The 27,202-nt window shown below is 56.9% G+C and overlaps 2 protein-coding genes across 5 annotated transcripts in view; one reads left to right on the forward strand and one right to left on the reverse strand.

The window, feature by feature from the left end:
* Positions 1-185: 185 nt before the first annotated feature.
* Positions 186-19,266, reverse strand: DRC3 (dynein regulatory complex subunit 3). The gene is made up of 14 exons (XM_061141094.1): positions 19,011-19,266; positions 18,607-18,717; positions 15,749-15,910; positions 14,889-15,005; positions 13,492-13,658; positions 10,477-10,623; positions 8,929-9,048; positions 8,224-8,336; positions 7,322-7,496; positions 4,945-5,076; positions 2,710-2,779; positions 1,413-1,537; positions 436-567; positions 186-315 (listed from the first exon to the last, which is right to left on the reverse strand). The coding sequence occupies exons 3-14, from the start codon at positions 15,903-15,905 to the stop codon at positions 202-204; spliced, it is 1,569 nt and encodes a 522-aa protein (XP_060997077.1). The 5' UTR covers positions 15,906-15,910; positions 18,607-18,717; positions 19,011-19,266; the 3' UTR covers positions 186-201.
* A 438-nt stretch (positions 19,267-19,704) lies between these two features.
* The window catches only part of TOM1L2 (target of myb1 like 2 membrane trafficking protein), a 73,099-nt gene continuing 65,601 nt past the window's right edge, over positions 19,705-27,202 (forward strand). For 2 of the 4 annotated variants that reach the window (XM_061143663.1, XM_061143664.1), the window contains exon 1: positions 19,706-19,880. In XM_061143663.1, coding sequence (XP_060999646.1) covers positions 19,829-19,880 — 52 coding nt within the window. In that variant the 5' untranslated portion in view covers positions 19,706-19,828. Of the gene's footprint in view, positions 19,881-27,202 lie in introns of all 4 variants that reach the window. The other 2 variants (XM_061143666.1, XM_061143662.1) reach the window with 2 other exon arrangements.

Below are 27,202 nucleotides of genomic sequence, written 5' to 3' on the forward strand. Positions count from 1 at the left end.
CTTGGGTCCTCATGGCCTCCACCTTGGAAAGCCGGCTGAGCCCCTGGGGAAGGGCCTGCCCTCGACAAGAAGGGACAGCCAAGAGCCTAGGAGCCACTCTAAGCAGTCACCAGCTGCTCAGACGCAGGGACAGAGGATAGAGGAAGCTGACAAGTGTTTTATTTCTCTACCCATGAAGGTGGTTGTGGGGGGTGGGCAGCCCTAGTCCAGGAGGTCCCCGTACTCCAGGCTGTCCAGCTCGCTCTGCACGTGGTCGATGTACTGGTTGATCTCCTTCACACGCTTGCGGTTCCTCATGATCTCATCCTTGTGAATCTGAGGGCAAGACAATCCTGAGCCTGTGCCTGAGTGTGCCCCACCTCCACCCATGTGTGGCTCCACCCCTGGCCTCCAGGGTGAGATCCTGCCACCTGCCCTCCCCACACACCTGCTTACCTTGTCCAGCAGGTGTGTGCACCAGGAGTTGACCCTGGTCACCAGCTCATCCTCGCGATTGTCAATCTTCAGGAGGTGGATGTCATGCGAGGCCCCAACTGCGTTAACTATCGTGTCTTTGTCAATGAAGAGCTGGGAAGGAAAGAGTGGGTGAGGGGCCTGGATCCACCCTGAGCGCAGAGCTGCTGAGCCAATGGGGAGAAGGGCTGAGGTCCCTGGGGATGGAGGCGGTGCCCGCTCTGTGTCCCCACTTCCTTGCTGTTGGCCCAGCAGTGCCAGTGATGGGGCAAGGGTCCCTGGGCAGCAGGGCAGTCCCCCTGGGGAGCGTGCCCTTCCCCCAAAGAAGACAGGACCAGCCCTGTGACTTCACCAAGGTTCTTAAGTCCAACTTGCCTGAAACCTGCCATCAGGTGAGAAGTGTGAGGCCAGCCAGGGGCCTCGGAGCTGCTCTGAGGACAGAAGACCCCATACACCGATGGGTCTCTGCCTCTCTCATGTCAACCCAGTCGGCCTGGGCTCCTGTCTTCATATTCCCACCCCGCTCCCCACTGTGGATGATACTGTGGGTCGGTGTCCCCACCTTCACCCCAGGCCTGCCTGGAGGCCCCCTGGAGCAGGCAGACAGACCCCTGCAGTGCTTCTCCAGTAGACAGAGGGAATCTCAGACCTTAACCTCCCTTGTAGTCACTGCATCTTAGAAAGTGCCAGAACCCCCACTCTGGGAAGGCAGCCTGTCCCAAACCCAAAAGGGTTCAACCAACCTGTCAGTTGAAACCACTTAGTGGTCAGGAGCTCCTCTTTAGTGGGGCCGCTCTGAGTGCTTTACTTGTTAGCCCGTCACCTACCTTATCTGCCCTTCTGCAGGTGCGAAATTAACGCTTGAAAGGGTTTCAAGCTTTCCGGAGGGCGGGCCCCACAACGCCACCTCCCACCATGAGCCCCGCCCACCGGGATCGGGCTCCGCCCCCCGCAATCACCGAGCGCAGGTCGTCAGGCAGGTCCTCGTCCATCTCGCCCTTGACTATCTTCTCCAGGATGTTGATGGCAATCTCCAGGAGCTTCTCGTGGTGGTGGTTCTCCAGGTCCCGGCACTGCGCCATCATGCAGCCAGAGTTAAGCCAAGGCCGGGCCAAGCAGGCTGAGGCACCCTCCCCTGGGCTGGCCCAGCTTGTCCTCCCCTTACGGGCCCTCCGAGTCCTTCGGCTCCCTCCACACCCCCTGGGGTCCCTTCTGGTCCCCTCCCACACAGCCCTTTGTCTCCGCAGCTCTGAGCTCTCACTCTGTTGTATCCTGAAGGCCTCCTCTTGGAACCACTTCTCCCCATCCTCTGCTGCCTCCTGAGCCGGAAATGTCCTCCCCACCTCTCCAGCAGGTCCCTCTGGCCCACCCTCCGGTCCTCACTTAGTGGACTCTCCCTCAGGGAGGGTCCCGGCCTCCGCTCGGCTGCCGCCATCGCTCTGACATCAGGACTGGGCTCAGGAGGACAGGGGTGAACTTCAGGGCCCTGAGTTCAGGTGACAAAAGGCCGGGCATGCCCCACCTGTCAGCCCCTAACCTGACATTGATCTGCTTACGGGTGACTTGTCAGTGGCATCAGCATAGAGGTCGCCTACCCCTGGACCCAGCACCTGCAGCATGGACTGGTCCAGGGGGAGGATTCTGGGGTGTGGTCTCCAGGTGAGGTCACTCGTGAGGGAACAGATAGCCAGGACTCCTGCTGCAGGCAGCAGCCTGTGGAGCAACCCGCTATCTGGACTTCTGCTCTAACAAGGCGCCTTTGTGCTTGGCGGTCAGGAAACTCTCCTTTAACGTTCCAAAGGGTTGGCAAACCTCCACCTCTTGAAGGTGGGCTTCCTTCCTTGGTGAGAATGGGAGGTTTTACAACCCCAGTTTCAAAGGTGGAGATGCCCACTAAACAGGGTCCTGTTTAATCTCACCTTGGTGGAGACACAGATCTTCCTGTAAGTAAAATTGGGCATAGGCAGTTCTGGTAAAACATGAAGTCTGATTATAAAGCGCTGGATTTTTACTCTCTGCCAGTGTGTCTAGGACTTTGGTGGCAGTGGTAGGGAGCAGGCATGGGAACCCACAGGGGGCCACCTGGAAGAGATCCCACTTATTTTCATCTTTCGTAGCAGTGCAGAAGCTCTACCCTCTGTGTCTTTGGTTTAGAATGTGGGCGCCTCCCCATGGATCTGGTGGCAGGCACCATGTTGCGGGCAGGAGCCCCTGGCCCACACTGCCTCCCCAGAGGGTCCTCAAGGAAAGGATATAGGCTCTGGACGTTCTCCACAAACAGTCCCACCAGGTCGATGATGTTCCTTTCAAACATGTTTATAGTCTCCTGGAAATGATCAAGAACATGTGTGTTTAGACGTGAACTCCACTGACTTCACGCCAGAGCCACAGTGCTGCTTACCGTTTACCGGATGGTGACTCAAGACGAGGGTAAAGACCAACTGCCTGGCCTCACAGAGGGTGGTGACCACCTTCCCTCAGCTGTCACCCTCCAACCTGTTCTCTCTTTCACCCCTCAGCCTCAGGGCTTCAGTGGGTGCCTTCTCCAGGCCTTAGCCTGTGCTATCTCTCTGCTGCCCCCCCACCCCCCGCAAGTATGCACACACAGAGCTCTTCCCCTCCCTGGGGCTTCCCAGTGGCATCTGGCCCCATGGACTGTAGCCCACAAGGCCCCTCTGTCCATGAAACTCTCCAGGCAAGAATACTAGAATGGGTTGTCATTTCCTTCTCCAGGGGAATCTTCCCCACCCAGAGATCAAACCCGAGTTTCCTGCAGGGAAGCCCCCTGCCTCCATCACCTCCGCAGAAACTAAAGGAGGGAGTCGCTAGGAGCCAGGCTGCCTGCCAGCTCCACCACTGTCTGCAACTCAGGGAAAGTCATTAACTTCCCTGGGCCTCAGCTTCCTCTTCTGTGAAATGGATTTCTTCCACATAGGTTGTGGTGAAGCAGGAATGGGTTTCTTCACACAAAATGCTTTGGGAGGTGCCTGGCAGAGAGGAGACCCTTGGGAGTGCCGGCTGCTCCCCAGGCCTCTTGCTTTCAAGGCTCCCACCTGCCTCCCTGAGGGTGGCCCTGCATGGCTGCATCCAGTGCTCGTCAAGGCACCCAGCCTCACCCAGGTGCCATGGGGAGAGCTGCTGCCCCGGAGTCGTAGGGTGGTCACGCCCCTGACCTGCCCTAGACTCCAGGGGCCGCAGGGTGGGCTGAGAGCACAGGGAGTGCAGGTTGAGTCTGAGGACTGCGGAAGCCGAGCGACACAACTTAGCGATTAACAACAACAGCACTGAAAAGCAGGGCTCTACTTGATAGTTTTTTGGCCTTTAGTAAGACAAGCACAAGTTCTGGAGGACTGGGGGGTGATAGTGAAGGAGTCTTTTGGGCCTAGAAAAGAAGACAACAGTCTCAAAGGCCCTTACTGAATCATCTAACTTTGGAGAAAACAAAACAGAACTTTAGTTCTGCCCTGATGCTCCAGGCCGGTTGCATCTATCTGGGACTTATCACCCCCTCTCCAGAAACCTTCTACCCCCTACACTTGCCCAGAAGAGTTATCACCCCCTGCCCAACTACAAATGTCATCTCAACAAAAGCATACTCAAAATATCCCGCCTGATTAACGTTTCCCTTATCGCTTCCACAAACCTCCCTATAAATATGAAGCCTCCCTGACCCCTCTCAGCACTCAGCCTGGTTGTTAGGCCGACTGTCACCGCCCCCTGCCTGAATAAAGGTAACCTACTTCTGTTGAGGTCATCTTTCCTTTTCTGCCTCGCCCAAACTATACCTAACAGATAGAAAGGGGGTCTCCCTGCTTGGGAAGGTTGGGAGCTACTGCCTGAGCCCTGATGCCAGCGGGCTGTTTTTAGCGGTGCCAGAGCCCCCGCGGGGAACAAGCTCTTCTCTGAGACCCAGCGGGAACCTCTCCCAGTCTGGTGGGTCACTGTCTTTGCCCAGCCTGTTCCATTCATCGCTGTGCTCAGGGCCCAGCCTTGGCCGCTGGCTGCCTGCTGAATGCACAGGTCAGTCTGACTGCCCCAGATCAGGCAGCCGCACTTAGTTAGGCTCCTTGCTCTGCCCTGAGATATGGTAACTACAAGTGGTGGTGCCGGCGGCCTTGGCTCCATCCCAGATCTCCAGATCAGGGGTGGGGTGGGTGGAAAGTGAGGGTCCACTTTGTTTTTTGACAGCTCCGTGGGTCTAAGCAAAGACTCTCCCTGCCGGGGCTCCAGGCTCTTCCTGGGTCGGGCGCTCACTCCAGAGAGACGAGCTCAACTCTTGTGCTGCGTAAGGATCACTGGGCATCTCAGTGACTGGAAAGTACTGGAGGACAGAAAGCTCTCGTGTGGGCTGCCGATTCACACTGGAGGGTTCTGGCCCCCAGGAGGTGTGGCCTTGGCGGATGCCTTCACTGCAGCCGTGGCTCATGTTCACAGCCACGCCGGGCCCCTCATCCAGTTCCTGCACTGGAATTGCACCCAGGCCCGCCTCACCTCCAGCTGCTCCACCAGCTGCATCTCCAGCGTCATGAGCACGTTGAGCAGCGCCGTGATGTCCTCGCTGTGCTCCACTATCTTTGTCTCGATGTTACTCAGTTCACTCTCCTCTCGGATGGCGTTTAAACTCTGCAAACAAAACCATGCTTTAGGCAGAAATCTACGATGAAGTGTAATTCTTGAAATGACAGGCGGTGGTTTGGTTTTGTGGGTCGGAACCTGGATTCTGGGGTCGGCCCACATTCAAGTGTCAGTTCCGCCCCCTCCATGCAGGACGAAGTGGTCAGAGCAGAGGCTCCACCAACCGGGGAGTTATCGGGCGTGGAGGGGACAATGGCTTCAGAGTCACCCGGACCTGAATCAGGACCAGGCTGGGTCACTGTGTGACTTCGAGTGACTCCCATCTCCTTGGGTGCAGGGGCAGAGAGCCTGAGCATCATAAAGCCAGGGGATGGGGTGGCATCTCTGAGGTCTTGGCTCAGTGGGGCTCTGATCAGGGTGAAGAGGGTTATAAGACAAGGTGGACCCCCACAGTGCCCCATGAGCACGTAGCTGCCAGCAGTAAGCAGACGCAGGTCCATCTGTGAAGAGAGGTGCTAGTGGGCTGGAGAGCATGGGTAGTCGGAGCCGCACCCAGTACCAGCCATTCACTAATGAAGAGCCTGGGGGTTTGGCTGCTGGATGCAATGTCAGTGGAGAGACCCAGCAAGACTGGGGTGAAGGGTGCTCGTGGTCATGGCTGCCCCTTCTGGAGGAAGGTCAGGTTTCTTCCCTAGCTCAAGCCTGACATGAAAGCAAATCCCCACAGAGGGAAGATTAACATGTAAAAAATAAAGTCATAAAAGTACCTCAAGAAAGAAATGGGTGTTGCTGACCTCATCTGAGGGGGGCTGTTGTGCTACCTAGCACCAGCCAGGGATGAAACCTTGGAGGGGGCTGAGGAGCAGCAGGAGTGGGGAGGGAAGGGAGCCAAGGGATGGACATCTTGTCATTTTTTTCTTTTTTTTTCTTTGTCTCTTTGACTAAATGTCACTTTTTGAGGCAAAAAAAAAAAAAGAAAGAAATGGGGAGGCCTTTAATAAATAATCTCAGAGTGGAGAAATCCTTTCTAGGTGTGACTGGAAGAAAAGATTGATAATTTCTACTACATTAATTTTTAAAAAATTCTGAATGTCAGAAGTGCCATAGACATAATGGCAAGACAAATAGGAAACAGGAAAATATTTGCAACTCATTCACTGACATGGGGCTAATTTCTCAATCTATAAAGAGTTGCTACAAAGTAATCTTTAAACAAAAAAAGAGACAGAGATAAAAAGATCAAAAACCAAATGGGTGAGGGCATATTATAAGAGCCCAGGAAGAGAAGGCTTGGGTCAGCTGCCTGGTCTGAGGCGACATTTGAGCATCTCCATGGTGGGGGTGTCAGCCCTCCCTGAAGACATGTCTTAGACCTGGGAGCTAGGTCAACCAGTCTGCCCGGGGCTCCAGGAGCACTGGCTGGAGGACATCCAGACATCCCAAGCCCAGTGGCTACAGGGACCCAACGTGATGGGGACGGGGACTGGGAGACTCGGCCAGCCCAGGGGCAGCCGCTGCCAGGGATGTCGGCAACCACACTTCTGTGGAATCCTCCCGTTCCACAGAATGGAACGCACAGAATGAGCAAAACAGTTTAAAACCCTCTTCAGGCCAAACGCAACACATATGTGAACAAGCGAGCTCCTGCCCTGAGGTCTGAAGCTCTGGCTGAAGGTGGCTCTCGTTGGTGGGAAGCCTGGGAGCCCTGTCAGCCTGACCCATGTCACCGGGGGCGGGGGGGGGGGTTTCCTCCACTTTAAACTAAGTCCTCAACCAGCTTCTCGCCCCTTTAACCTGGACACTGTGGGCACTCACAGGCTTGCTGTGCCAGTGGTTTTTGGAGGAAAGGAAAGTCCATAGCTTTGGAGCAGGTCAGTAATCCTGTCTGCAAAAGCAAAGTTAACTGAAACTGCTCTGCTGGGTACACACAGCCCTGCTCACAGTGCAGCCCCTCTCCCAGTCTGTGGCCCACCCTACTGTAGCCCCAGGAGAGGTGCCCGGAGCAGCGCTGACCCCTAGGAGAGGAGGGGGCCTGGCTGGCACTCATGCGCAGTGGTCATCCTCTTTGTTGTGACCACCGGGGTAATGACACCACAGAGGCAAAAGGTCGTGGAGACCCCACTGTGAGCCTGGGACAGTGGAGGAGCCACAGTGGGTGGGGCAGGTAGAAGCCTGAGCTGGTGAACTGGTGAACAGGGACAATGACCAAGGGGCTTGGATTGTCAGAGGGGAGGGGCTGGGCCTCTGGCAGGTGGGCACCTGCAGCAGGAGGCAGGGAGGGGGCGGGACCCACCAGCAAGTGCTTCTCCTCGAACTTGGCAATCTTGAGCTTGCCCTGCTCCTGGTTTTCCTGGATGGCCTCCTGCACACACTCCATGAAGGTTTCTAGCTCTGCCTTCCGCTTCTCCTGCTGCTTCAGGCCGTACTCGAAGATGTTCAGACAGATGATGACAAACTTGTCCTTGTAGGTGAAGGAAGCCGTTAAGGAAGGCTGCAGCTGCCGCGGAGGGTGGACTGCCTGGGGGGTGGGCTGCCTGGGGGGTGGGCTGCCTGGGGGTGGACTGCCTGGGGGGTGGGCTGCTTTGGGTGGGCTGCCTGGGAGGTGGGCTGTCTGGGGTGGACTGCCTGGGGGGTGGGCTGCTTAGGGTGGGCTGCCTGGGGTGGACTGCCTGGGGGTGACTGCCTGGGGGGGGCGGGCTGCCTGGGGGTGACTGCCTGGGGAGCAGGCTGCCTGGGAGGCTCTGCCTCAGTTGGGATGGAGTATAAGATAGTGATCTGGCATCTCCACCCTCAGCCTGAGAATTCAGGGAACATCCTGTGTGGGTGGCTATGGTGACAAGTGCCCATCAGTCACATCCTCTGGGGGAAGGGATCAAGCCCAGCCCGCAGCCCCTAACCATGCAACATGTCTCCTTCTGCAAGCTTGGCCTCCCCAACTGCAAGCCGGGGTCTGAGACAGCACCCACCCCGTGTGGTGACACAGTTGTAAACACTGGGTACGAAGCACACAGCAGGAACCCATGAACAGCTAGGCTCCATCCCCAGCAGCCTGGGCCCTGCTGACCAGACACCCCATGTGTTCTGACCTGGTCCTCGCCGCCTTGGGTACACCGCCCTGGGGCCCAAAGGGGAAAGGGACTCCCCCTGGACTCCCACGCCCAGGCCCTGTGGGGCGGCCGTGACCCGGAAGGATATGTCTCCAGGAGCTCGCCCACGCCGGGCAGGTTGGATAGCTTGCTGCCCTCCATGTCCTCAGCGTACATGCTGTCGAACAGGAAGGTGCCATTCAGCTGCTCCACGAAGGCTGCCTGTGGTCGAAGACACAGCGGGCTCACTGGGGCAGGACCCTGTGCTGGGCACCGGTGCCGTGGGTGCCCGGCTCTTGGGAAGGCAGGCAGGGATGGGCAGGCGAAGGGCTGGGTGAGGCCAGAGCTACAGAAGCAGAAAACTGAAGGATGCCCTCAGCTCGATCTTGCTAAGCGGTGGCACCCTGGGAGGAATGAGCATTCCCGGGGAACTGACCAGTGGGCCTGAGGACCAGGGACTGCTCTAAAGAAATGGCTCGGCACAGCGTCCCCAGCCCTCGGGCTAGAGAGGGGCCTGGGGGCCGTGGGACAGAGCCTGGGGCAGGGACACGGGTCAGCATGACTGTCCTGGCTGAGGCTCCAGCGGCCCAGAGACCCTGGGCACTGGCTGTTTTCAACCAAATGACAGGTTTTTGGGGCCTGAGCCCTGCCGACCTTCAGGAACCCGGGCGGCGACCAGCGCGGGGTGAGGTGGGACGGGGCGGGTGGGGAGGGAGGGGCAGGGGGTGAGGTGGGACAGGGGTGAGGTGGGGTGGGGCGGCGCGGATGAAGAGGGGAGGGCGGGGCAGCGGGTCCCCAGCGGGCAGCCGTGCACCTTGTGCTCCTCCAGCTCCTCCCGCCGGGCCTGCTCGTCTTCTAGCTGCGCCTGCATCAGGTTCTCCCGGTGCTTCAGCTCGTCGATGCTGTACTGGTGCTTCATCTCCGCCAGCTCTTTCTGTCGGAGGAGCAGGAAGGGGCATCGTTAGCCTGGGACCAGGGGTCCCTCGGAGCCGCTGGCCTCCCCCCCATGGGTGGGGCCTGGACAGGAGTGGCTTGTCTTCCCTCCCCCATGCTTCCCAAGTATTCTGAGCCTCCGGTAAATCAGTGTGGGAGCCCCACGAGCAGGCTGAGCAAGGGCGTGGGCCGTCCCTGGGGTGAAGGCTCCCTTGCAGATCTGCTGGCTCCCCCACCCTCCCCGGCTGGGCTCTTGCCCTCTTTTAGGGGTGCACAAGGGGAAAGCTGCAGTGGGGGGTGCGAGCCACAGGCCTGGGCACAACGCTCTCGGCTTATTCTCAGCATTTGAGCCCCTGCTGCCCTTCAAAGTATTGCCTAAATGCAAAAAATAAGACTTGAGAGTCTTGAAATTCAAAATTTCACAGTCCTGTCCTGTTCCTGGACAAGAGAAGGGCATGGTTGGGGAAGGAGGGGCAACTATCTGACCTCCCTTGTATCTGTGGACCCCCAGTCTCTGTGGATCCCCTGGGTCTCTGTGGACCCCCTGAATCTTTGTGGATCCCCACTGGCCTCTGTGGACACCCCCAGAAAGGTTCCTGCGAGCGGAGGGCTCCACACTTGGAAGGTGGCATGGCAGCCAGGCCGGCAGGGTCAGCACAGAGACCCTGGGACCAGCTCTCCCGGTGCCCCCACGTCACCTCAGGGCCTCTCCCCCACCCCAGACACAGGCTCCTTTCTCCCAGGAAAGGCAGCAGCTTCTCATGGGGGGGTGCCAAGTCCCCCACCTCCTCACACCCTGCTTTCATCCCATCTTGCTGCCAGAGGCCTCCCGTTGGGCGGGGTTATTTTTCCCTGGGGGCAAAGCATCCACAAACTGGTCACAGGCAAAGGGTAAGAAGCTCCCAGCAGGGGTGTAGGACAGAGGTGGGGGTGGCCTGGCCAGGTAGTGGACGGGGGGCCTTCCTCCTAGGGTGAGGCTCGCGCAGGCCCGAGACCCTGGCTCTGCTGCAGACCAGCTGGGCCCAGCTCTCCGCTGGCCACCTCGGCCGTGGGGTCCTGGGGGCGTCTCTCTGGGGACAGCGAGTTTGGCACTTTGGGGTGCTACCATGACCTGTCAGTGTCACTCCTGGGGTCACCTGTCGTGGGAGTGAGTCCTGACTGCCCCGAGCTGCTGCGCCCACTGAGGGCTGACTCTCATTGAGTCTCCCAGACTTGTTCACAGAGAAGCCGACAGCAGGACGGCAGCGAGGAGGCGGGAGGAGGCCCAGGACAAGGCCTGGCTGAAAGCGTGCACCACAATGACGGGGGCCGTTAGGGTCAGGAGCCTCCAGGAGGGGCTGCTTTCCTCTCCTCCCGTGGACGTGGCCCTCCCCAGATGCCCGGGGCCTGGACTCTGACCCATGGAGCCGACATCCAAGGGAGATGCTACCATGTGGTCGTCGAGGCGCCGGAAGTCCAGGTACACGAGGTCGGGGAGGTAGGCGCAGATGAACATCTTGTAGTCCTCGTTCTCAGCCACCGGGTTCCCGGACAGGCTGAGCGTGCGCAGGGCCTTGAACCGCCGCAGGTAGATGATCTGAGGGGAGAGTGGGCCTGTGTCCTTCCTCTGCCCTCTGCCCACACCGGGAAGTCACGAGGAGGAGGAGCCCGGTCTTTGCCAGGGCCAGTGGATGGGGTCCCACACTCACTGGGGGCCCAGTCTCCTCATCTGTGAAGGGGCCACAGGGGTGTCACACGCAGGTGTTGAGAGGACCCAACACCGCGAGGAGTGCCAAGAAGAGGGCTGGCACCCGCTCCCCAAGCACCCGCTGTCCCACCGTCCTCCGCTCTCAGCACAGATGCCCTTTCCACCCGGCAAGTGCTCTGAAAGGCCCTGCGCCCTGAAATTCAGCAGAACCTGGACCTACTGGGTGGCAGCTGGTGGGGCCACCGCTAACAACCATTTAATTTTCCTGTTGTTAGTAACGGGGGACATTCAGCAAGACCACTGGCCCCTCATCTGACAGCATCTCCTGCCCTGTGTGAAAGAAACCTGCTCCTCTTCCTTCCTGAAGGGATTCCCTTGTCAGTTGTTTATTCGTTCAATAAACATGACTGAGCACCTGCCAGCCTTGGGGACACAGTGGGAACAGAGTCCTCAGAGCAGGAGTTGACACTCTCAGGGCAGGGGACAGGAATGTTTCAAAAGTCAGTAGGGGGACTTCCCTAGTGGCACTGCAGATAAGAATCCGCCGGCCAATGCAGGGGACACAGGTTCCATCCCTGGCCCCGGAAGATCCTGCCGGGCAGCTGAACCCCCATTCACCACAGCCAGTGGGCCCATGCGCCTAGAGCCTGTGCTCTGCAATAAGAGAAGCCACGGCAATAAGAAGCCAGCATGCCGCATCTGGAGAGCGCGCCCCCCTCCTCCATCTCCATAGCTGGAAGAAGCCCGAGGAAAGCAGTAAAGACCCAGAACAGCCAAAAAATAAATGTTTTTTAAAAGTCAGAGTCATTGCTGTTGGTCATAAGTGCTCGAAGAACTCGAGGCGGGGAGGTAGGGAGGGAGCCTTAGGGACGATGATGGGGGTGGGGTTCTGTTAGGATTTGAGCCTTGGAACTCTGAGGAAGCAGTGGGAAGAGCAGTGGCAAGTGTACTCCCAGGAGCAAGACCAGCACAAGCGAAGGCCGAGCTGTGGGAAAGAGCGTGGCCGGTCCAGGAAGCAGGGAGGGGCTGGGAGGTCTGAGATGAGACTGAGAACAAGGCCAGTGCTGATTCACCTGAGACCTGGTGGGCGGCAGTCAGGAGTTTGAAAGCTGTCTTAGGGAAATGGGAGCTGTTGGAGTTTTCAGGGTATGTGGGGTGGGGTGAGGGGTCAGGACCTGATTTCATTTTAAGAGCTCTCCCGGTGGGATTCCAGTTTTCATCTTTGGGAATCATCAAAGCAAGAAAGGTCTGGGAGCAAAGTGTACTTGGGTGGTTAGAGGGACAGGACTTCTTATCATCGCTGCTGGGTCTGTAAGTGGTTCCACTTCTGTAGATGGCCACGCAGCAAGACCCATCACAGTGAGAAAATGCCCTCGGACCCAGTAACTCCACTTGGAGGAATTCATCTCCTACAGGGGCTCATCCAGGTTCAAAGACATCCCCACAGCCTGTGACGGCATGAGGTCGGAGAACACCTCAGCGTCCACCCATGGGGGCTGGAGAACTCTGTCCTGCAGGATCTAGACAATGGAATGGCCTGTGGTGTGTGGAGGGCACCGATGACTTGGGGGTGGGGGGCGGGGGGCGGGGACGACCCAAGGCAGGCTCTGGAGAATAGCTGGACAGGTGTGACAATTGTGTGAAACGTTTAGACAGTAAGATGCCCAGAAAGACATGTGCAATTTAGGAGCAATTGTGGCCTCTTGCAGGGGACACAGGGGCTGAGGTCAGGAGCGAGGGGCTCTGCTGTGCGTGCCCTGAGTTCTGCTGAGTCAGACACTTGCTTTTAATGCAATGAACAACACGAAAACAAGCCTAATAAATGCATAACAGGAAAGTCTATAATCAGATGTCAGAAACTCAGGGCAGGTAAGGACTGAAACCAGAGATGCTCTGGGCTTGTCGGCCGTGAAGCCAGCGCCCCCTGCCTGTCTTTCTGGGGACCAGCTGCACCTGCTTCTGTCTTCAGGGGGTGGGGGGGCTGTGTGCCTGGCACCCAGCACACCCTGGGGAAACAGGGACAAGAGAACAGCCCAGGCCAGGGAGGGAGGGGGGCGTCCACAGCAGGGTGGGGCACGGCCTGAGTTGGTGTCCCCTCCCTGCCCAGGCCTGGACCTGCTCAGGGTCAGGGCCAGTGTCTGAGGATGACAGTTCACTTACATACAGGCTCCCAGGTGCTGGACCTACCCAGGCAGCAGCAGCTCTAAACACTCAGAAAGGTTCCCACAAGCACGATTTGGGGCTATTTGGGGTTTACCCTTAATTGAAAATTCCTGAATAAGCACCATTTCCTCCATAGCCCCTCTGTGCCCTGTCCTGCCGCAGCTGCCCTACATGGACAGACTTGACCCTCACGACAGCCTGTGGGGTAGACTGCTGTCTGTCCTCAGGAACAGACAGGCACTGAGCCCTGGATGCCGAGTCCCTGGCCCAGAGCCTCCCCCACCCTGCCCGTTGCTCTTACCACTCTGCCTGGGGCACTGCTCTGTACCCTCTGCCGGCCCTGCCAACGAGGTGGGGCTGCTGTTGGTCTCTGTCCCCACTGGGCACAGGCCAGATGCCCCACAGGCAAGAAGGCCCCCGTCAGCAATGTCTGCTGAGTAAGTGGTGCGGGTGGGGCACAGCTGCACCCACATGCAGGCACCCACGGGCTAAGCTGGTACCTGAATGTCCTTGAATCTGGATTTCTGGCTTTTCTAGGATGGGGTGCGGGGCAGTGGGGAGCACCTCCCAACCCCTGCCGGCACCCACACTCACGTTCATCATGTTCCCGATATGGTTGTTGCCCAGTGACAACACCTGCAGCTTGACCAGCGCGTCCAGTGAGTCGATCTTGCTGATGCGGTTGTTGAACAGGCTTAGGTCCTCCAGGTTGACCAGCGTGTCCAGCCCCTCGATGGCCTCGATGTTGTTGAAAGACAGGTCTGGAAGACGGGCCTGGCTTAGGGGGACTGTCTGGGAGCTGACCCCCCACCTCGGCTCTACTGTCTCCTTCCTGGTCGCAAAGGCAGGCAAAGGCTCCCATTTGTGCGGCCCGCGATCTGGGATGGAAACTCACTGGGGGTGGGTCAGCACATCTCAGGGAGGTGGACACCCTTGAGGCCGGGCCACCCCACACTCCAGGCCCAACCCCAGCTGACCTGAGGACCCCCTCTACCCTAGGTTTCTCGTCTTTGGGAATCAAACTACTTTTTCCCACCGCGGGGTTTGGGTTTGTGGGGGGTGGGGGCTTCAACACTGTCCCGGAACACGAATGGCCCCAAGGCCCAAAGTGGGAACTTTTCATGAAATTTCAGCTAAAGCCCTCATGTTTAAGGGGCTCTGGAAGTCGTTTAGCCTCCCTGGCCCCTCAGGGGACGCTGTCATGGGACACTTTCCCTACGCCAGGACCGCCCCATGCCTTTCCTTGTTTCACCCTCACAGCAGAGGTGTCATCGGCATGCCTTAGGGATGAGGGAGCCGAGATTCAAGGGTGCCAGGTGCCCAAGGTCAACAACATGTAAGGAAAGTGAGGTGCGGGAGCTGAGCTTACGTATCCAGAATTCGTTAGCAGCTCGGCAGAGCAGGGCCTGACTGGGTTCCCCCACTTCCTTACCTGCCAGGCTCTGTTTGCAGACAAGCTGGTAGATGTTTAACAAAGGGGTAGGGGGGCAGTTCGGATTTGTAGCACCTGTAGATTGCTGTGGTGTAAGTACTCCTGCCAGTGTCAGGCTACCAATAGGGCATCCCTGAGTGTAGAGTTGGGACAAGATGTGGGCAGCAGGACTAGCTGGCTCAAGCTTATCCTCAGCACTGGGACAGCTGACTGACCACCAGCAGGGCCTATGCATGTTGGGGGGTGCTGTGGGTACGGGGGGCTGTTGGTACAGGTGAGGGCCATCGGTGCAGGCAGGGGGCCGTGGTTGCAGGCAGGGGCCTGTGGGTGTAGGTGGGGGGCGGCTCTGGGTTCTGGGGGGCTGTGGTTGCACTGAACCATCAAACACCCTCTCCTCACCCCACACCCCTGTATCCCAGGGCCCAGCTCCTCCCTGTCGTGGCTGCATCCCTGGGTGACCATCGCTGGACAGAGGCTTTCTTGCTTCCAGCAGTTGGAGCACCTGCTGGAGGGAGCCAGCACCGGGCCAGCAGGGAAGCAGGGCCGTGCGGGGCCTCACCCAGCCAGACTAGGTGCGTGAGGTTCTCCAGGCCCTCGATCTTCTCAATGATGTTGTTGTCTAGCTGCAGCTTCCGCAGGCTCTCGAACTGCCAGAGGTTGTCGATGCGGAGGATGTCTGAAACAATGGAGGGCGCGCCCAGATGGGGGTTAGGGTTTAGTACCAGGGTCATGGGGGCTGGATGACGGATGCTGACTGTGGGAGGGGCCCCAGAAGCCCCGTTGCCTTCCCTGGGGTGCTGGGGACCCTGGAGGCATGGGCCCAGCTCTGCGGAACTCAGAGTCCCTGTTAGTGCTGGTGCCGGGGCCACACAGCAAGGCGGAGGCAGGCGGGCCTTCCAGGGCAGGGACTCCCATGGCTCCCCCTTGAAATGCCTGGGCTCGGTCAGAGGGCACAGCAGGGCCCCCTGGGGTGACAAAGGGAATCAAGGATACAGGGACGGCCAGTTGAGCATTTCGGGGAGTGCTCTGGCCACAAGGACCCTGCATGTCTCTACCTGGAATTGTATGCTGTGTGTCTGCCCAAAGATGGGGGCCCACAATGGGCAGAGAAATGGGCCCCAAATGTCCATATACTATGAGGGGAAGAACTGCCCACACAGAGGTGGGCTCCTCACATTACTGATCCTGAGTCCTCTGAAGACCAGCCCTGTTATGCGGCCAACTGCCCCCTTGCTCCTGAGGCAGGCAGAGCCTCTGTTACAGCCACCAAGAGTGCCACCCTAACTCAGTATCAAGTCTAAAAACTACGCATGCTGGTCTTGTGCCTTTCAACCCAGATGGCCTGAATGTGACCAAGGACCATAGATTGTGGACTGTGCGTGGAACTGGAGGCTGCCCGCGCCCACCCGGGACACGCACTCTGGAAGTCCAACCGCAGGGACAGGACGTCCTTGAAGAGAATGCCCTCCTGCTTGGCCAGCTGCCCGGCCTCCTCCCGTGGGCCCTGCTCCCCCACAGCCAACTTGAGCATCTCATCGTCCATCACTCTGGGCTCCATGTCGTACAGCCGGTTCATCCTTCCTGGAAAACACCAACACCCTCGCTGAGGCTGCCTCTCCTGCCTCCCTTTGGGGGCGGGGCCTGGCCAGTATCCTTTCACTGCGTCGTGGGGTAGTGTGGCAGCCATGACACTCTGAAGGCAGGCACCTCCCACCCTTGGCTGCTGCACCTGGGCCTCCCCAGACCCCCACTGGCCTGGTGCCCACCAACAATGGTGCACCTCTTGGCTCCACAACCAGGCTGTGACCCCTACCCCGGCCCCGATATCCATACGGGTCCCTTTAGCCTCTGGAGCTCAGCTGCCTGCAAAGCTGTCACCATCTCGGGCCTCTGGCTTTCTGTGCCCACCATTGTCAGGTTTCTCGGCACCAACCACTGATCACAGTCCTTGGTGGCCCCAGCCAGGCCTGCCAGGCCCGGCCCCCCTTTCCCTGAGAGCCTCACCCCCTGAAGGTGGCCATGTCTGTAAGCACCCCCAACCACAGGTGCCCAGGGTGTAGCCACTGGTGCACACGGACTCAAGCTTGTGACCCTCCCCAGAGAGATGTGAACTGCGGCCGCAAGACAAAGCACCCGTCAGCGCTGGCTACTTGAGTTAGGAAGGCAGTGGGGGCTAAGGGCTGGTCAGGGACATGGTGAGTGAGAGAGTAACAGGGCCTGCAGAAGACGGACAGACAGAAGCGAGATGGGAAGTTGATCCAGGAAAAAAGACAAAAGGACAGACAGAGGCTGCCTCCCCCTCGCTGGCTTCCAGGCCCCTCCTGCCCCAATCCCAGGCCCCTGGACCTCTGACCCCAGGCCCCTGGACAGGGCACTGACTTTGCAAGTTAAATCCTCATTTCCCTAAACTAACGAGGTATCTGTTGCTACTGGTCCAAAGGGATTTGGCTGAGGCACAGTGGGGTGGGTCACGGACGAACCTGCACTGCTGTTCTTGGTTGGACAAAGCCATGGTCCTGGGCAACTTGACCGCAGTCCATCATTACCAGCCATCCTAGCACACCCAGAAGGGCTGGACCCTGTGGGAAGGTACGTGCTACTGGAAGTGCCCTGATTCTGCCTCGGAATGCTCTGGACATTCAGTCTTCCCCCTACTCTCCACCCCTTTCTCACCTGCCTGCTGGCTTCATCGCCCACCTTGGCCCTTGAGTGCCCACGCCAGGCCTCCCTGCCCTGCTGGTCCCTGATGATGCAGCCCCGCACTTGGCTTTTTATTCCAGTGAGCATTGCTGGGGAGACTCCTGGTGTTGGGCAAAGCAGGGCGGGCCTGGCAATCCTAAACCTGGTCTCAGAGAACCCCTGCCTGGCGGCCATGCAGCTTATGCAGTTGTGCATCTTCTGTTTCTGGAGTGTCCACGAGCCTGGTCCCAGTGGCCCCAGAGCAGGCACAGCCTCCCTCTTCCTGCACCCACTTCTCCTCTGAGTCTCCCCTCTTCCCGGGTCCCTCCACACTATCTCATCTCCTTCAACTGATTGACTCAACCCCTGAAAGACATTTTTAGTCCTCTACCTCTCTCTATCTCCTCATTCTTTGGAGACAATTTTTCTAAAATTTCCCATAACTTGACACCAGCTTGTCTCTGGGGAAATTTTAATGTGCTGTATTTGGCAGATGCTACTTGAAAGTGTTTGTGCTTTATTTTTTCCTTTTTTTCCTTTACAGACAAGTGCTGTGCTTTGGGAAATGATTTGCACTCTGATTTCAAAACTTTGGCTGACTTCTCATCACTCCTGTCACACAAAGGCCTGGTCCCTGAGCCAGGTCGAGCCTGCTTCCAGTCAGGCCCAACAATCATCACGCAGTGTGGAACAGCTGTGTTTCTTACACACACCACAGCTGGATTCGCACCCTTGGGCAACTGACTTTGCTTTCCAAGCCTTCGACCTCCCATCTGTAAAAGACGGGTAACTCCTCCCTCCAACATTTATTTAAGATCATTTATTTACTCCACAAATGTGCAACGAATAGCCACTACATGCGTGGATAAGACTCGGTTAGTGGGTTTAGGAGTATTGTGATTTGTAGACCTCCTTACCTCTGTTTCAGACCCAACTCAGATGATCAAACAAATCTTAATTATAAACGGTGACAAGTCTGTGGGTGTAGGGAACTGTGACAACATACTTGTGGGGACCTGGGCTGAGATCTGGAGGATGGGCAGGAGAGAAGGAGGAGGGGTGTTTGGGGTGAGGGTCCTGAGCTGGGAGAAGAGGAGGCAGGTTCCACCAGGATGTCCAGAGTGGCAAGGCCTCTTGTGTGACCATCCCAGGATCCCTAGGAAGCTCCGAGGCATGATGAGGACAGTGACATGGTCAGAGTTTAATTTGAAGAAGCTCATTCTGGCTTGTTGCACTGAGAATGTCAAGCGTCGAGAGGTGACTGGGTTGCAGGTAAGAAGTGGGTTTGAGAGACCTCTAGAAACATAGTTTATGTGAGGGACTGACTCTGCAGTTTTCAGGTAAGAAAATGGAAGCTGGTTAAGGAGGTCAAGTGACACCCACGCTGACAGACACATCCCGTGCATGCAGAGGCAGGAGGTCAGGCATGCAGAGCTCAGGCTCTTAATCAGACTCAACCGCACCCCCATGCTGTGGGTCATGGTCACAGTTCACACTATTTCTCATAACTGTTCCAGGTTTGGCCCAAAACCAGGACAATCCTCCCCTGGGGGGTTTATCAGTACCTCCCCACCCAGCCGGGGCTGCTGTTGACTTGCCTGACAGTAGTGTTGTTGTGGGTGGGGAGAACAGCCAAGAGCCTTACACCTCCTCACAGAGAACCAGATCCTGAATCGTCCAGCGAAACAAGGACTTGGCATCAACAGGACCTGGAAAATGGAGCCCCTATTGGCCGTGAATTGATAAGAGAAAACCCACCCTCTTCTGAGTGCTCACCGCGCTCTGGAGTAACGTTCATGATCAAATTACAGGTCTGGTCTGGGAGCCAGCAGAGAAGGGAGCCCTATTGCCCTGACTGTCCAGACGGGGAAACTGAGGCCCGGGAAGGGAGCTGCTGACGGGGCATCCACGTTCCAAGCCAAAACCCTTCACTAAGAGGAAGGGTAGCTCTAAGGAAGAGGTGAGTGATGTCCTCCTGAAGAGGGATCAGTGGGCCGGGTACCTCTCTCTGGCCCGGAGGCCTGGGGTGCGACCTTAAAGGTCTCGTTGGGGCCTGCGCCCATAGGAAACGCTTCCCGAGCTTCTCTCCCCACGAGGCCTGAAGGCCCTGACTGGCGTGGGGAGGCCAGCAGGCTCCTCCGTGAAAACGTCAAGTCCTTCAGCAGCCTCTCGGCTCCGGGCTCTCAGCGTCTCTGGTACAGTCCGCCACCTGCTCCTGGTAGCTGAGCTGGGTTGCTAGGAGAACCAAGCGCCGCACTCCGTTGCTAGGGGGAAGTCAGGGAGTAGACATCCTGGGTGAAAGTTGACTGCCACGTGATCATATTTCTGGGCGGGGAATGTCACCCAGCACCAACCAGCCTTAGAGAAAACAAATGTTTGTCCAATCCGCACTCTCTATGGGCGTGGAACTTACTAGCCCCGCCCTCCCGTGCCAGCTTTTTGAGTGAATGATTTGATTCTTGTCCAGTAACATTAAGGATTTACTCGATTGACCAGTACATAAATGAATCAAAATACACAGACTCTCGTCGGGAGGCGGGCCAGGGGAGGTGACGGAAATTCCTGTGACTTAGCTAGCCACCCAGTCCAATCGGACGCCGCGGGGTGGGCGGGACTTCGCGTAGGGTGGTGTGGTTACCAATCGGAAGAGGGCAAGACAGTTCTCGCCCAGTAGGGACAGGTGGGGTGGGGCCAGCGGCGGGCACCGGCGTTCCCGGAGGGTTGGGCCCGGGCAAGTGTCAGTCAGGCCGGGAGCGCGGCAGTGGACGCGAAGACCCGGCGGCTGACGCGCGCGGGCCGCTGCCGAGCCGTCCGCCCAAGATGGAGTTCCTCCTGGGGAACCCGTTCAGCACGCCGGTGGGGCAGTGCCTCGGTAAGGCCCCCACCGCGGCGTCCCGAGGCCTGGGCGGTGCTCCGCGCGTTCGTGCGCGGAGGGGCCCAACCCCGCGCCCCAGCCCGGCCGCCGCCGTCCCAGCGGGCTCCCTGCCCCGGGCCAGCCGGGCTAAGCCACTCTCAGCGGCGGGGAGCGGGAGGCCGGCGCGCCCCTGGGAAGGCTGGCGGGGGTGGGGGCGGCCGTGCCGGCTGAAGACCGGATCCCGGGCCTGGGAGCCTTGCCGCCGACTCTCCCCGTGACCTTGTGCGAGTCGCTGCCCTGTCAGGTCTGAAGTTCCGTCTGTCAGAGGTGGTCCTCAGTCCCTGGGGCCACTGCCTGCCTGGTGGCTGTCGCTTCCCAGTCCTCAAGTCTGCAGACGCCGGCCTTCTGGGGGCAGGTGGAGAGGGGAGTACTCGGCAGTGCAAACCCTTGGGGCCCTGGGCACCAGGATGACCAGCATCCCGGTGAGGAAGCCCGAGGTGGAGGTGAAGGACCACCAGAGGCCCGCCCAGTGGAATTTCCTGACTGACGAGCAACGTGCCTTTTCACCCAAGGCGGGAGCTCACGCCAGGCGTGATCTGTCAAGAATGTGGATTGGTTTCTTTTAAAACTGGGTTCCTCCGGTTGGTGGAAGGACTGGTAAAACGCCTTCTATGAGCAGGGACCTTTGGCGTCCTTATGGGCCTGGCTAGATTAGGCTGGAGTGATTTGCCTATTTCCTGCTTTGTAAATTTCCAGCTTACTTTTCAGCCTTTAGTGGGCCTGTGAAATTATTGAGGCCTCTCCCGTTGGCTGACTGGCACCTGGGAGCCTTCCATTGCTCACTGGTATAGGGTCTCTGATAAGGGGTGATGGACACTGGACCCTAGAGGGTCTTTTCCCGCCTTTCTGGAGGTTCCTACCCCAATTTCTTCTTCCTCAGGTGCTCTTTCACAGCGTCTGTATTCCAGAAACTCATTTCTGGTATTGAATTCCAGGCAGTTATGGGAGGGAGCCAGTAAACTTGGGGGGATTTTTTTTTTTCCTTTTCTGTCTCCTTTATAATAGGAGGCTCTGTTACTACCTTTGAAACACCAAGGTAGCTGATGAGGGGTATAAGTTAAAGGAGATTTTAAAATATACAGACATAAGGGACGTACGGGTGGGTAATGAAAAGAGCATGATGCTTCACCCAGGAGGACCTGGGGTGAATGTTGCTTTGCCCATTTCAGCTGTGGGGCCCTGGAAAGTGGTGCAGTCCTCCTGAGCTTTTCAGTTTGCTCTGGTCGGGGGTGGGGAGATTGACTCATCTCCACTTTGGAGAGGAGATGGGGGACCGCAGGCCCATCTGTGACCAGGCCCCAAGTCCACCATCCCTTAGGACACTTAACCATGAAGAGAATGGGGCCCCTTTGTCACCAGCCACTGAGCCAGCAGGTGAGGCCTTGGGAATTTCATAGCTCAGTTCAGATAAGTGATTAGAGGCCAGAATAGGTTCCAACGTGTGTTCTGTGCTTTTGGGATGAAGTATAAAAGTGACCCTCACGACATTTAGTGCTGTTAGTGTTCTTGAGAAGTATATGTGCCAGGGGTTGGTAGAAGGGAGGGAGACGAAAGAGTGAAACCCCAGCAACAAAGCTGGCTAGTAGGAGCAGCAGGTTTACCTCACACGAAGCAATTTGACCACCATGACTTTCTCCTGGAGCTGTTCTGCATGGTGTTATTATCCTTCTCACTTTAGGATGAGGAAACTGAGGCTTAGTGGGGCGGAAGGACAGCCTGCAAAGCTCTCCCAGCGCTCAAAGGGTTGATGGGGTCACCAGAGGGAACAGAGACTCGGGGGACAGTGGTGACCAACGGAAGGCCACCGTAGCCAGTGCCGAGTCGCCTTGTGGGGACAGGAGAGCTGTCAGGAGGCCAGTACACTGAGAGGTGCTGGGCCTGGGCCGTTGGTGAGGAAGGGGAAGGAACCTCACTCACAGAGAAGAGGCCCCTGTGCCGGGGACAGGTGGAGGAGGCGAGCGGCGGCATGGACCCCTCTGTGGTCCCCTGTCCAAGTGGAGCAGAGGTGGCTGCGGGGGACAGGGACAAGTTGGGTTTGGGCCTGGGATAGAGCCCTGTCCTGGGTGGGTGACGTTGAGGCCACATTCTTTACTGACCTCAACTCTCAGTCTCTCTGGACCTCGTTTTCCTCCCTCAACAGCTGCTGGGGCTTGTACCTAACTCACCCCATCCATCTAATTCAGCAGGCATGTTGAGAGGGTGCTGGGTGCCAGGCCCCAGGATATAGATGTTAAAAAGCTGCTCTGAGGGGCCTTCTGTAGAAGTAAGGCACCTGCCCAGGTGTCGTGAGCCGCAGAACCTTGGGCTCACTGTCTGGGGGTCGGTGGATTGGCCTTTAGCCTGCCTGGGGCCTGGCCTACCACATGCTTCCTGGCACTGTTGGGTCAGACACATGGAGAACTGGCAGTCATGCCCCAGCTGACATCTGACGTGGTTTCCAGGGCTTTCCGGTCTCTGTGCTGCCTGTTGTCCTGGGAGGTGGTTCTCGAGTAGAGGCCACAGCTTCGAGCCTGGAGGCACTGTGGTGTAAGTGGCCGAGAAGCACCCAGGAAGACTGAATGCTTCCTTGTGCCACCTGATGCTCTCTTTTGAATCGGGTTTCAGAGGGTCCTGTGTTAACGGCTGTTGTGTCCGGGAACCACAAGCCAGATCCAGGGCGCTTGGCAGGTCCACAGCTCTCCTGTGTGGGCTGGAAAACATTTTCAGATAATCATTTTCCAGGAGTAAAGTTTGGATTCATTTAGATGAGATCAGTGAGGAGTTAGTTAATCCTGACCTGAGTGTTGGAGGACCAGCTCCCTCCTGCTCGCTGCAGGGTCAGTGTCTGGGGCCTGGGTGGTATGGGGTCTTGACTGCTGCGGGAGCCTCCCCGTCTCCCGAGATGGCTGTGAGCTTGATGAGCCGAGGTGTTTGTTTCGAGAGGAGTTAGTTACCCACTGTGAGGGGGCGGCTTCGGGGTTTTATTTAGTCTTCCCAACCCTGTGAGATAGACAGGATGAGAATGGGAAGGAACTTAGAGTTTTTAAGCACCTACTTGGTGTGAACTGCACATGGGATCTCCCTGAATCCTGAGTGTGATGATCATCCCTGTATCGATTCTAAGAAACTGGAGCTCCCAGAGGTTAAAAGACTTCTGCCAGGTCAAGGCCAGAGTCTGGCGGAAAATCGCGTCCTGATCTGGGCTTCATTCTGTGCTGCCGTGTTGCTTCTTGCTCTGCAGACCCCGCGAGTCAGAGTCCTCAGAATCCCCAGAGAGCTGCTCGAAGCTGGTGGTGGGGTCGCTTGGGGTGGGCTATTAAGGTCTGAGGATGCTGACACTGTGGGTCTGGAGACCACACTTTGAGAACTGTTGCTTTTGATGAAAAGTTCTGCTCCTTTAATCGCTTCTTAATCTTTCTTCAAACAGTAAATGTGAGTTTTCTTGTGGACAGACTATAAGGTTGATTATTTAGAATCATTCATGCATTTGGTGGTTCTGTCACCTCTCTGTATGCACCACGCTAAACACTTGCTAGGATGTTCAGCCTAGTAAGGGAGCTGAGACAGGGACCTAAATCAGATAAGATGGCAAGTGTTGGCAGCAGATTGGAGAGATAAATGAAGTAAGGAAACAGGACAGGAGGGATCATCTCCAGCAGCAGTAATAGTGGTTAACAGTTTTGCTGTTTTAGAGATGGGTGCTGGCTTACCGTGTGCCAGAGACCACAGTAGGTATGCTGTGTATCTTGTGCTGTTTTAGTTCTTACAACACCACTGTGAGCGTGCTACTCTTTCCGCTTCGCGGATGGGACCTGACTCTGCAGCTGCTGTCCTGGGGGATGGCGGCGATGAGGAGGGGCACCCCAGGGGCTGGAGGAACCTGGCGCTCAGGGGGGTGGGATTTGGCTCCTATCGGAGAGAAGAAGGAGGCTTGGAGGGCACTCTGAGCAAAGGATGGTTGTGGAGGGGTGGGGGTAAGATCAGCCGGGAGAGCAGGGAGAGGCCAGGCAGACGGTGTCAGGCCTGATTGACGAGGCTTCCAGTGTTGCCGCATGGTTTGGACCCTTCTCTTGGTGGCACTGAGGAGCCATGGATGATTTCTAGGGAGGGGTGTGGCCCTGCTGTCATTACAGAGGCAGGGAGGGTCCCCTTGGCAGCTGCCGAAAGGCCACCTCTGTCTTACTGTGAAAGCCTCCACTGTGCAGAGCCGGGGTCCGACGAGGGAGTCAGCGCACGTAGTGCCAGTTCCCTGAGGTCTGGGGTAGAGCCCTTCCGGGGAGCCCCCAGAGAGATGAGAGGGCACCTGCTGAGGCGGGTGGGCAGAGCACGGGTGGAAGTCTGGGGTTCTGAGAGCACCCGTCCTTAACTGCTGGGACGGTTGTAGGGTAACCAGCCTGCTCACGTCCCCCTGCTTTCCACGCTTGGATACTCAGACCTGAGCTGAGAGGCTCCCAGGACCTGGCCAGGGGGCTGCCCTGCTTAGACGGTGTGATGGGGCTATGAGCAGGTGCTTTAAAGACCCAGTGCAGACCTCTGCGGAAAGCTTGAGAACATACACTTATGGAAAGGGGGAAAGATCACCATAATGTGCTTCCTTATAAATCCTTTGAGATTCTCCTCATCTCACAGAGTGAGTGGAGTAAGTAGAGTGCTGTGTGCTTCATCTTCCGTTTTCTCAGGCCTTGGAGAGGCAGCGTTGTGTGACTGCTCTTAGCCTATTTCTGTATGACATGCTGTGCTGTGCTGTCGCTCAGTCGTGTCTGACTCTTTGCGACCCCATGGACCGTAGCCTGCCAGGCTCCTCCATCCATGGGATTCTCCAGGCAAGAATACTGGAGTGGGTTGCCATTTCCTCCTCCAGGGGATCTTCCCAACCCAGGGATTGAACCCAGGTCTCCCACATTGCAGGTGAACTCTTTACCATCTGAGCCACCAGGGAAGTAGTTTCTGTATAATATGCCTGCTTTTTGAGCAAGTGGGTGTCAGGTAAGGGAGGGGCTATAAATGCCCAGAGGGGCATCGGTTAAGCATTGTTGCTCTTGACCTAGGAGATACGTCCCTCAGAATTTTCAGGTTAACCTACTAGTCTGCAAAGACAGAAAATAGCGTGCTGATCCAGCTCGTTGTGGCCTGAGGAGAGGCCTGTTAAAAACCAGCCTTGGCCTTGGTGCCTATTTCACTGCTCCCCCGAACCCCCCTTACCTAGAAGAGTCTCTGATCCCCTCGATTTAGCCCTCAAGCCTCTGGCTGTCAGCCCTCACCACTTCCTCCAAGCAGCCTTCCAAGACCACCCTGCTTGTGGTGCCGTGTCTCCTCTGAACGCCTGCCTATGTTGTCTGGCTCGTGCACTTGGCCTGGCCCTCCAGGGTTCCTGAAGATTAGCGGCGGGAATGTGAGTGAGTGCCCAGCACAGTTCACACGCTGCCGCTTCCTCCTGCCGTGCTGTTTCCTGTTGTTTGCGAGTCCCGTCCTGTTTATGGCCTTATCTTCCTCAGGGCAGGATGGATACCTTCTGTTTCCCCCATGATCTTCTCAGCACGCAGTAGAGTCCGCTCTGTACATTACTCACTCTAAAGGTCCTCTCTCTCAGGCTTGTTTTCAGCATCTATCAAAGCTAAAAATAATGGCCATCATTTTCTGGCCTTGCACGGCAAAGTAGGACACCTTGCGAAGTGCCATCCACACAGTATCTCATGTAACACTTTTTCTCGGGGAAACTCCAGTTAGTCAGTGGCGTCATGTCCGTTTTACAGACGAGCACCTGGAGGCCTAGAGGAGCTGCGGGCCTTGCTCAGGGCGGCTCCTCAGGGAGGGGCGGGGCTCCAGAGCTCTGTGCTGCAACTCTGTGGCCCGTGCGTGAGCCTGGCCAGGTCCCTAGAGAAGGGGCCTTTGCTGACCCGTTGTGTGCTCCGGAGCCTCCTGGGTGCCCTGTGCCTGCTTGTTCTCTTCTGACATGGGCACCTTGTGTTTGGGGTCGGAGTCAGTCCTGTCTCAGCTCTGTGTGCGACTGCCTGCATGTGGATCCACTGACTGGATCCAGGGAAGGGATGTGTGTGACAAGCAGGCTGCCCTGCCACTTTTTCTTAGTGAAATATGTCATCACGTTACCGTTCTTGCCAGGCATCATTCAGACTCATGCTCCATGACGGCACTCGTTTTTTATTTGTTCCTATTTATTTACTTCTTAAAAATTGTAGAAAAACATGCATAGCGCACATTTACCATTCTGACCAATTTGTAATGTTCAGTGGCATTAAGTACATGCACGTTGTTCTGTGGCCATCCCTACCATCATCCTCAGAACTTTCTTGTCTTCCCAGACTGAACTCTGTCCCTCACCCCTAACTTGCTGTTCCTCCCCAGGCCCTGGCCCCCACCCTTCTACTTTCTATGTGAACCTGACCACTCCAGGCACCTCCTGTGAAGGAATCCAGCAGTGTCTGTCCTCTTGTGACTGTCTTGTTCACTCCGCAGAGTGTCTTCAAGATTCACTCATGTTGGAGGAGCCTGTGTCAGAATCTCCTTCCTTTTTAAGACCAAATACTCCTCTGTTGTGTGTATAGAACTCATTTTGTGCATTCACTTGTCCATCAGTGGATACTCGGGTTGCTTCCACTTTTGGGCCATTGTGAATAGTGCTGCTGCGAATATGGGTGAGCAGATATCCCGTGTTTGTGTCCCTGCTTTCAGTTGTTTTGGATACAAACCCGAAGTGGGATGACTGCGACCTGTGCCCCTTCACCGTGACTGTACCTTTCTACCTTCCTACTAGCTGTGTGTAGGGTTCCAGTTTCCCCACTTTCTCTCCAACAGCTGTCGTTTTTTTTTTTTTTTTTTATCTAAATGGGTGTGAAGTGGTATCTCGCTGCAGTTTTTTGTTTTTATTTATTTTTTTCACTATGCAGGGTGGCATGCAGGATCTCCCTTGTGGCCAGGGATCACACCGCGCCCCTTGCAATAGGAGCATGGAGTCTAAGCCCCTGGACCACCAGGGAAGTCCCTCACCGTAGTTTTCAGTTGATATTAAGCACCTTTTCACATGGTGATTGTCCATCTGTAAATCTTTGGAGAAAGGGCTATTCGGAACCTTTGCACATTTTTGAAAGCAGGTTACTTCTGTCGTTGAGGAGTTTTAGGAGTTCTCTCCATATTTTGGATAGTAGTCCTTTATTAGATACTAGACTTGTCCTTTTACTCTGCTGTTTAGGTCTCTTGGTGAAGCGCGATGTATCTGTTTCTCTGTGGCTGCCGGTGCCTTTGGTTTCCTGCCCTTGTTCTCAGAGGGTCTGGCATGTGCCCTG

This window comes from Dama dama, chromosome 5, assembly GCF_033118175.1.
Source record: "Dama dama isolate Ldn47 chromosome 5, ASM3311817v1, whole genome shotgun sequence".
Classification (NCBI taxonomy): Eukaryota; Metazoa; Chordata; class Mammalia; order Artiodactyla; family Cervidae; genus Dama; species Dama dama.